Raw genomic sequence first — 11,099 nt, forward strand, 5'->3', positions numbered from 1 at the left:
TCCCGGGATCGGGATTGCTTCAAATCCCGGGATCCCGGGATCGGGATTTCCCGGGGTCCCAACGCTAGTCAGGTGACGTTATAGGTTCATATTCACGTTCGCGTTCACATGAACCAGATCCTTTCAGGGGTTCGCACTACCCCTAGTAAGGAGGTAAAACTAAAGGAATTTGCATTCGCAAGGTCATGATTATAATGTATTATCATACGCGTGACGCGAATACTCGCACACCACATATTCAAAGCTATCGTTTCTAGACCAGCACTCCCCCTAAAACACTCTACAATGTCTTCAGACAATAACGTGAACCGCATACCCGTCGTGGCGAGACAATGACGATCCAGAAGTGGCGAGGTATTGAAGATTGACATATAGGCGAGTGGACAAAATTACTTAATTTCATTCTGTGTATAGTTATTAGTTAGTAGGCTATCTTCAAGTGAGATTGTTACTACAAACATAAAGAATCCACGACTCGTCCCCATTGGGGGCGTGCAAGCGTCTGAAAGGGGCGCGAAGCTGCGATCAACTGAAAAAAATCGCCATCCGTACGATTTACCTTCAATTCATAGTTATTGCTCTGTGTATATATAGTCCAGATGTCATATTTGAGAATTCTTTCATCAACAGTCATAACCTTCCATGACATCCAACTATCCCTTGGGATTGCTAACATTCTGCTTGCGTTTTGTCATGTGACAATAAGAGAGAGCGAAATTTTTCACTGTCATAAAGGGGGGCGTGGCTAAAAAAGTTTGAGAACCACTGAACCAAAAGGACGGGTTCACTTCACCCCTGACTCCAGTAAACAAAATGTAGTGCTCCGAATCTTCTCGGAATATCGGCCATTGGCCCTTACCTTTCTATTTTTTTTGACATTCCCGTCCGTTCATCGTTTATTGGTGATGATGACTGGTAATCATGAGCCCTCACTGACTTCGGAAACGTATCGCGTAACAATTTGAAACACAGATCGTGTAAATGGGACAATGGCAACAAAGAAAGTCGGAAATAAACGATATCGAAACTGTGACTCCTTCTGACTTTGATTGTTACGGCACACTTTGCTAGATTGGATTTATTTTGAATCAGGTCACGTAGGCTACGTCATCGCACCAAATAAATTAGCAGGCTTCATAGTGAATGAATGCCCGTTCAGTTTCTACAGCGTATGATTTTACTGCGCGGATAAACATTCAAAAGAAGTTTTTATGTTCTGAATTCCAGGTAACTTTTCGCGGGCCGCATTTGGCCCGCGCGCCGCACCCTGACCAGGTCTGCGGTAGTTATTGGGTCTTTTGGTCGGGAGAACAGGCTTCGATCTTGACATGGGTAACCAGGCCATATAACCTGACTGTCTGACTGACGCGTGCCTAGAGCACCCAGATAAAAGTTCTGACGGGTACGGTCATTATGGACGCAAATACGTCCGGTGAAAATGCCATCACTATACTATATATTCATCGTAGCATTATAAATTCGGATAACTTGAAGGAACGTGTTGGAATATTCTCACGAGAAGAGTCTTAAGTAATATTCTTTTAGCATCAAAATAAAGACTGATGTCTGTGGATCTGGTGCACCATTATTACAGAAACATTTAACTCTCACAGTCCATTCATGTTTACAGGCAAGCATGCAAGATAACTACTGATCCGATGTCGCGCCCTGCCATACCCACTCAATGCCGATGAATCTACGCTGCAAAGTCTCAGAATGTCTATTGAATGTATAGCGGGGCTATGATGTTTCCGAATTACATTTTTTCAGTTTTCAGTTTGTATGTGAGGTTGTATTTAAAACAAACATGCTTAATGCATGACGCTTGTTTAAAACACGTTTCTACATGTTTATTTCGTCACCATGTGACGAATTTTCAATTCTGACGTCATATTGAATTTGCTTTGTTATGCAGTTCCTTATAATTTGAAATATAGGGTCAACAACATGGTAACTTTGACGAAAAACGTTTCGAATCCTTGTCTTCCACGCTCCAAGATACATCTTTGACCAGGAGAACATCGTCATCCAGTATTTGTATGGCCAGCTGTCCATCATCATCATAAGATCCATTCTGTTCCAGTTATATATCAATGAGTTTATATATATCACCGTTGAATATTTCGAGGGTTACTACCAGGTCTTTGGTGCCGGAGTCCCGGAGCCGTTCATTTTCTGCGAGCTGAGCCTGTCGATGCTCCACATAAAATTCAAATGGAACCGGAGCTGGAGCCGGTATTTTGACACGTAGCACCGGTTTTGATGTATTTCATAATATGATATGCTACCGATACCATTGGCTAATGGGGCGAGCAACTTCTCCGGTCGGCGGGCCTGATATGGGAGAACGAAGTACTTGACGGGCCGGATTACAGAGTCGATACATCAATCGCGTATTTATCCACCTATGCAAAGAATAACTCGTATGTAATGTGAACTTTAAGTTTAAAGCATTAGACCAATAACAGTATTTATTGAATTTATTAACTTGAACTAGCCTACTTCAATAGCTGCTGAGGTTAATCAGACATCATTCTTTGAGCTCTGGCTGCATGTCTGGTGAAGAAACCCTGAGTAAAGACGGCACGTGAACATCAGTTCCAGACCTTGTCATGTTAATCTTTATGGTCGAAAATATTTGCTCGCAGATGTAGGCCTATGTAGACCCGAACAGAACAAATAGTTTCATGATTCTCTTTTTCAAGTTGGCAAACTTGGATTCATTCTGTGACGCATAAAATTTGTCAATACTTTCATCTTAGAATTTCACTTTTACGGCAGAAACTTTCTGCGGGTCGCAGGGCATATCGATATCGCAAGTTTCGGCCAACGTGCCTCAATCATTTTGTGACTATTGATTTTATCGTCAACGGTCTTTCTGCGAGCGCAAACGCAAGGTCGCACGTTGGACGACACTGTCTCTCGTAATTGCGAATATAGTTAGACTCAATGTGGTACATTAGGCGTTTTTTCATTTTCAGGAGGGGGTAGACTAAGTAACAATACTAAAAGCAAGAAATCGAGTCAAAACATATTGCGCGAAGCGTGAAAAAATAAATTACTTTAGACAAATCTACCGCAAAATATTGTACTTTATTGCTATGTAAGAAGATCTACCAAAATGTGACTGGCCCACGGATCATGGATCAATGCGTCGGAACTGATATTTTAGTCATCAACATCCCAAGTGTTGCGGACAGAGTAATCAAACTTCTGGTTTGCCTGGCAAGTTCAAAATCTGGGCAATCCATTTTTGATAATGTAACTAATTTAGAAAATCACCTCGCTGACCACTCAAAAACCTTTTCGCAGGCCATGAGTTGGTCGCCCCTGTTTTAAGGTGATCGTTCACATTAAAAATTGTTGCTTCGTTGGCGCCATCTTTTCTAACCAACCATTTTCATACATTGGCGCTAAACCGGGATATGCCAGATATGCAGCTCATATTCCTTTGTCACACTACTGTATTGTTGGTATTCTTTACACCAGCAATTTTATCATGCAGCAAAACACCGATGGTCAATTGTGCGGTTCGAAAAATGGTGATCACTATGCGTGTCACAAAACGGCAATGATGCTCATATGAGCTGAGCAAATGCGTGCTTTCCAGTTTTTAATAATCTGTTTGGTGTAATCATTCTTGGTGCTTGATACACTCGTATTCCTGAATTGTCGCGCAACGTTACTATAGTGAGCAAGGTTGAGCAGCATGAGCATTGAGCACTTGTGCAGTGCAAGGCGTTGAATTAAGTTGTCAAGTATTGACGCAATACCAGATTTACAGTGGAACTAATTCTGAATGTATTCGATTCGTTTGAATGGGGGCCATATATATTCCAATAAGCCGGAACGACTGGTATCGAGCGCACCAATATCAAATTTCAAACAGTTGCGTATTTGGTAGAAAGTGGATTTCGCGACATGCGCTCTTGAATAATAATCGCACCATTTTAAGGTCAAATTCGACTCTATGACTTGATCGTAACGGGAGGAGTGTCGGTATTAAAATGTCACACCAGTGTTTAATGCTGTACGCAGCGCAATGACATGGGGTAAGGTGCGTTCGCGTGCGACTATGACGTCGTTGCCAGTCGACACGGAGTAATAATGACGTCGCAGGAATTCGCCTTACCACACAAAACGACGGTTCGGCGCGACTCACCTATGTGTTCGTATGCTGCAACCGTTGTTACTTGCTACTGACTAGGGTTACCATACGCCGTCCTTAGGGGGATTTGTTATCCTTTTTCCGGTTTTTCAAAATGTCATCCGAGGACGCTTAAATGTCCTTCTTTTTGACAATTCGTCCTCGTTTACAGCTAGGATACAGCTAGGATAATGGACAGGTTCGACTGAAAGTGGGCATAAATGACGCTAAATAGGAAATTCGTGGTACGAACGAAAGTGAAGCCCTTTTTTAGTCAACCAACCACGATGTCGCGGAAAATTTACCATTTTTTCCGGATTTTACTCCAGTATTCTAAGTATGAAAAATGTCCTGCCTTCCCGATTCCAAAATATGGTAACTCTACTACCGACTAAACAATTCGATCATTTCCGGAGCCGGAGCTGGAGCCGAAGCAGGGGCATTAACAAGGTCTGGACCCGGATATGGAGCTAATTGATAATAGAAGAGAGCTCCGGAGCTTACAACTCGTCCCAAGGCTCATACTACAGTTTTTCTCTACAGTTTTTTCTGTTTGTTCGAAATCAGCTACACAATTTCATGATTATGCAACATTTGAAAAAAATATTGACTGACATTTGTTTAAACTAGGGATGGTTGTTGTTGTTGTTTGTGATATTCATGGTGTTTGTCGACTACTATGGCCATGGTCATTCACAGCAGGCCAATTTTCTTCATTTTTATTCCGTAGCTGCCGACTTGCAGCCAGGGCATGGTATGGTATGGAATGGAGTGGGAATTTTTCCCTACTCTATATACCCAGCCCGATCGTTCCATACCATGCTTAACAATTTTCCATACCATAGCAACATTCTTCCATATCATATTTGATACGTTTTCCATACTTTCGCAACAAGCCCAACCTCTCAAGTGATATTTTATTTTCGATATGTGGAAATTTTCCGACGTTTTTATTCTAATTACTTTGGATGAAATCATCTATTTACACAGTCACCGAAGAAAAACCGTAAAATATACAAACACGGGATTATTTGGAAATCACAACAGAATCTCATGACATGTAAATCTATTGTGGTATCGCACTGCTAGCAAAAAAACATCATCTACAAAATTACATAAACCAAAGTTATTGTGAAATTAGAAGATTGGTTCCCAACCTTTTTTTCTTCATTCCCCACAACCTTAAATCTATATTTCCACCCTTTAAAATTGCTCCCTCCAATAAAATTTGTTAAGACTTTGTTTTGTAAAGACTTGCTATTGGTGAAAACATAGTGTCCGAAATGGCGTGGGCACGGCGATATTGAATAGTTCGCTGCATTTGGTTTACGTCAGGGGCGGCCAACCCGTGCCCGCGGGTAAAAAGTGGCCCACGAGAGAGTTTGTGTGGCCCGCGAGGTATTCTCGAAAGTAGTTATAACATCATGTAAAATTGCAAGGCCAACAAAAATTTGATTAGGCTGACCGCGAAATTTGATGATGACCAAAACATCAGTTACGAATCATTGGCGTAACCAAGGTCCAGCCCCATTTATCGCAGATCTTCGTATATCATAACCATAAAGTAGAATATTTCGTAGCAGATTTATTTGACTTCAGATTTTTCTTAGCACTTCGCATGATTTATTGTCATTAGATTTCTGGCATTTAGTATTGGAGCCCCCTCCTGAAAATTATAAATACGCATAAATTACAGAATTGACTTTAACTATATTCGCAATTAAGAGATAACGTGTATTCCACCATGCGCCTTCGCTTGTGCGCTCGCAGCAAGATCGTCGGCGATGAAACATTTGCACAAAAGGATAGATGCATGCTCATTGCTCATCAAGACATTCGATATTGCTATGTCCAAACGCTGAATAATCCTGTCCTTGCCAAATGAGCCTAGTGGTATATAGAGGCGACTTCCAATATGTGCCAGTAACATATTTATTGATCGAATTCATTCATAACCTTTGAAAACATTTCGCGCTTCGCGAGACCAGGACATGAATGTACTGTGTACACTAGGGTTATGACTTTTGCTACATTGATATTGATCAGAGTTAAGCTCCGGATTATATAGCCTACTTGGGCCAGATATTTCCTAAAAACAAGTTACATGGTAGCCATCTCTCCAACCTGACGGATTTTGTCTTTATGATACAATAAGCATATCAAATCAAGAGAGATGGCGTACGCCCGATAGATTTTGTTACATCAGACCAGTGGTTCTCAACCGCCGGTCCTCGAGGAATATTACGATTTTATTCCTTAATTTCAAGATGCAATATGTTGAAGGCTTGTCCCTTGTTCAAATAAATTAAACACAAGATTTTTAAACTCATTCAGAACTTCATGAAGTAACATTAGGTCTGGGAACATGTTCGCTTTGACTTGAAGTTCAAGCCAAGTCATTTGACGACACGCGAGCGACAACTATACGTGCTGACTCGCAAAACCGCGCAGTTTGCGCGATCATTCCTTTTCGATTCATTCATTTTGAAGGACCGTAACTGCCGCCCCACTAACCCCCCAATTGGAGCGGGCCGAGCTTGAAGGGGGGCCAAAATTATTTCGTGAATGAACATGGATTATAGAGCTTTTTGAAACTTTATGTCGCGCTTAGCGCGGTCTAGTGGCACCAAATGTCTTGATTATTGGGTGACCTTCCCCCAAGAAATACTCATGATTTATAGAAATAGGCCTTTCGGCATCAGCCATTACCACGCCACGACAACACATAATGAAGTTTTGGCCAACATAGGACTCCGAAAAGTGTGCGTAAAACTCGCCAGCGAGATAACCTTGACGAAAAGGACTGCCCCTAGTAGACCGAAAACTTCGTTATATATATGTTTAATGGCTCATAGGCTACAAAATGGCTGCATGGCTATGAATCCCGCTGTTCTTGCAATCTGTTCCCCACAGAACAATTGCCAGACCACAAGCAAAAATTATTTGCCAGTGAAGTCATACGAATTTGGGAATTGTGTGCGTGCTTTATTAGTTTAGTATTAGTGATTTCAATATCTACTATCACTATATCACAGACAGTAGGTCACGACATGCAATGAAGTAATTATTCCAACAGGCTCACTCGAATATGTTCAATTATCAATAATACGTGCCCGAAATTTTCCAAGACGACACCTCAATCAACTCTACCGGAAAATCTGATAATTCTGAGAGTATAAAAAAATTACAGCTATATATATGCATTGCACGCGATTATGGTACATAAGCGACCTACAATGGGCGTATATTCAGCTATGCACAAGTAGTGGTGAAAACATTGGTTTGGTTTACCACACTGTAAAAAATAAAAACCTCGATTTACCGCGAAATGTTTGGAAGCACGGTAGCCAGACATTTCGTGGTAATCTAACATTACCGTTAGTCAATGTAAATTTAACTTACACCCGTCCGGTAATCTCACTTTACACGCCAGACTGTAATGTTACAGTCACCTCCGGTATATCCAATCTACATGTTCTCCTGTACATTTGCGATCGAGACTGTCATTTAACCGCCTACCTACCTACATGCTGTCCCTGTAAATCAGGATTACATACCAGCTTGTAAATTCACGTACATCCATACCTATCGCAAAGCAACCCGATGCAAAAATATCGCAACATTTTCTTCACGTCCCCAAAACGACATTGGAACAAACTGAATATTCATTCATGATATCACGATGAAGTGGTTATCGATGGAAAAATATTGCTGCTGGAGGTCTAATTCTTCTTTAGGAGACATGCAGTAACACGAGTGGTCTCAAGAAAACGTGAATTAATTCCACCACCGGCCAAACTTCCAATTGTTTCTTTTTCTCGTTCTCATTCCTTCTGTGTAACTAGTATCTTGCAGTTCCACTAAAAAGAATTCATGCGTAAGTCGCTATATAAAGCAAAGTTCCTAACCTGGACAGTGGACATGACATTATAAAGACTAAGACAAATAGGCTAACAAAAATATAACATGTTTTGAAGTACCGGTACTGGCACATTGTGTGATGACGGCTCCGCCTATTACATGACATAGCAGAGATTCATGACTTACTTTATCTCTGTATTGAAGCAAAAGGTTCCTAATTTAAGGTAGCATGTGTGGCAAACAAATCCAGCAGCGGATGAAAACATCTCTATGCTACGGCCCGAAAATGACATTACCAAGCCAACAGTTTCAACTCCTCCGCGGCGGAGTGTGTGGTCACTATATAAGTCGACAAATATCCCAAAATAGAGCAGAGAATGCGGCGAATGAAATATATCAATCATGAAATCTAAGTCATCAAGGGCTGGTGTGCAGAGTCAGATATTCACGGTAACAAATACTATGTAGTACTGTATTACCTTTTAAGATGCGTATTCCATTCAGCATTCCTAGGAATCTTCAACGATCGTGTCCACTTTCTTCAAGCACAACAAGCTTCGCTCCACCCTTTGCTCAAATCTCACTAATGGCCACTGGCCAGAGCCAGACGACACTCGAACGATTTCAAAATAAATGGTATTCATCCGCTGACACATGACACCAATAATATTTACTGGCCACGTTATAATGTTTGATCTGGGTCGTTTTTTCCATACAGAAACATTTATCATTGCATATAGTCCATTTTTTCATCTAATTTCGTATAAATTGATATTTATTCCAGTGTTGTTCACTACTTACTGTACTTACTTAACTAGACGCTGCTTGTGATGTCACAGTTGTGCGTTGGTTGTTTACTACGAATCTCAGAAAAAGCAGTCACCTAACGTAACCTATTACAGGTCGCCTTGTCCGCCATTAACAAATGGTCAGCTGAGCATGCGGTGCTGATATTTCTAGTTTCCCCGAGCAATATTATACATCCTGAATTAATTTTCTAACTTATCAGTCTTATCCGTGACAACGAATGTAACCAGCGAGACTGGCCGTACAGCCATTGCCGTATAATATAATATGGCTACGGTGTACCACATTAGCTACGATTGTCAGTTATTTCTTGTACCCTACTAAGCTTATATTGATACTAGGGCCAACAATTTCGGTATGACAGACCCCAGTCTCACAAACGAGGTTCAATCAGGTCAAATCACCTCTAGAATGATATATCAGTAACATTCAGTTCTACGTATACATTGGCTGCAGCGATTTTGAAGCTAATCAATTTTGCCAATAGCCCGGTAAACTGCAGTAACGAGTAACTGTCAGTAATTTTGCGAAGAAATTCTGGTAACTTACGTTACAGCTATATTAAGGTAATATTACATATCAAAATGTAAAATTACAAGATACGCACAGTAATTGGCTGCGACCGGTAATTCGTGGCAAAATTTACAGAGATTTCCCAGTAAATCTACCAGATTTTTTACAGTGCACCCTATGGGGCCCCAAGACCATGACCCCGATTTTGTGGACGACCAGGTATAGCTCTTGTCAGGTGTTTTCGTACAGCGCATTGTATTCATGGTAGGCTACGTCTGGTGGTAGTGGGCACTGAGCCAGGTAGCACGACAAAGTGATTGGTTCGACTCTGAAACGCTTGTTCTCTCGATGTTGTCTAAGACAAGAATACCATTCGATTTAGCGTGGTCGGTTGAATCCATGGCCTTCGGCTAGAACAGTGGTTCCCAACGAGGGCGGTCTAGGGGGGCGAAAATGACGAAGGGGGCGATAGGGGGGGCGAAAATGGACAAAGGGGTGATATGGGGCGAAAATAGCGAAGAGGGCGATAGGGGGGCGATGACGCGGTAAAACGGCTATATTGGAGTCAAATCGGAGAAATTACCTTTTTTTTTATTTTTTAGTCAACCCACGAAAATTTAGTTGCGAAAGTGTAAAATTCGTCATCGAGCCGAAAAGTTGACCTTTCACGCCGGTGATTACAATTTGTATGCCCATATTTCGGTTCACTAAATTAGGGGGGCGATGATCGGTGTTGAGCTTGAGAAGGGGGCGATGAGTCGAAAAAGGTTGGGAACCACTGGGCTAGAAAGACTGTACACGACTCTCCGCTCTAACACGTTTATCTGGGCAAGGTAATTTTTACCTATACTCAGCAGACTCACTACTGTGAAATGACATGAACGCCATGATGAGCATAATGATTAATCTCGATCAAAGCCCTCAAATTTCACTCTCTAGAACCAGATACTTGCTAAAAACCACAGCATGCTTCACGTTTTGAGTTGATTCCAATTTTTGAACGTCTACCGGTCCGCCATATATTTTTTGAGGTGAAAAAGGTTGAGAACCACTGCATTAGACAGCGATGCATTCTTTATATCAATTTCGTTGATGTTAGTAAGTGACTGGTTGAGTAAGCACAATTCGCTGTCTACCTAACATGTAGTATATTTCGTTCTTGATGTTGTGCGATTGCGGGCAACAGCAGAGAGTTTTAAGGTAAATTTTCGCAAACGGAAAGCAGAACATTTCGAGCAAAATTTCTAACAAAGCAAATATTTTTTTAAAATTAGCATGGTGCATGCTCGTTTATTACTGAGTGTCTTTTAATGCTGTCAGCGCCATTTAGAGAATTGTCCGAAGTTGAAATGGCAAGAATTGCGGCAAAAGTTTATAATGACTCAGAAAATTGTAATACGTGAAATAGGTTCACAGTGCATGACCTAACTAGGTTCGATTGCGAACACGAGCCCCCAAATTTCTAAGGTTCACACACCGAACGCGAAGGTGAACCTCAAGTTCGCAACACCCCTACTGTCCGTGCGTTTTTAAAATAACCATTTGTATTTTGATCGTATATCAGAAAGATCTTGCGATAACGTAGCTACACCAAGCGTCGGTGAATTTAGATTTCCCGAAATTAGTGAAATACAGCGAAGCCGAGAATGCAGTATCGGCCATATGCCTCGAAGCTACGCACGGGCACGATAGCCTACGTTTCGGATCGCGTATCGATTTTGTATTGCGAGTGCAGTGCGTATGTTCTTGTGTATGGCGAGATTCGACATTT

The 11,099-nt window shown here is 41.4% G+C and overlaps 1 protein-coding gene and 1 long non-coding RNA gene across 5 annotated transcripts in view; one reads left to right on the plus strand and one right to left on the minus strand.

Annotated features, from left to right (window-relative positions):
• Positions 1-11,099, plus strand: part of LOC145440786 (uncharacterized) — a 213,180-nt gene that overhangs the window by 19,573 nt on the left and 182,508 nt on the right. Inside the window, exons 7-8 of one of the 4 annotated variants that reach the window (XM_080318532.1) lie at positions 296-354; positions 1,631-2,019. The exons of 2 other annotated variants lie outside the window; for them this stretch is intronic. In XM_080318532.1, the coding sequence (XP_080174658.1) occupies positions 296-336 (41 nt within the window). In that variant the 3' untranslated portion in view covers positions 337-354; positions 1,631-2,019. Of the gene's footprint in view, positions 1-295; positions 355-1,630; positions 2,020-11,099 lie in introns of those variants that run through there. One more of the 4 variants, XM_080318533.1, reaches the window with a different exon arrangement.
• LOC145441410 (uncharacterized) lies at positions 7,540-9,497 on the minus strand. The gene is made up of 2 exons (XR_013915818.1): positions 8,488-9,497; positions 7,540-8,007 (listed from the first exon to the last, which is right to left on the minus strand). It is a non-coding gene; the product is annotated as an uncharacterized LOC145441410 (long non-coding RNA).

The sequence above is a fragment of the Botryllus schlosseri genome, chromosome 6 (assembly GCF_051294905.1).
Source record: "Botryllus schlosseri isolate E-star chromosome 6, Bs_hap1, whole genome shotgun sequence".
Taxonomy (NCBI): domain Eukaryota; kingdom Metazoa; phylum Chordata; class Ascidiacea; order Stolidobranchia; family Styelidae; genus Botryllus; species Botryllus schlosseri.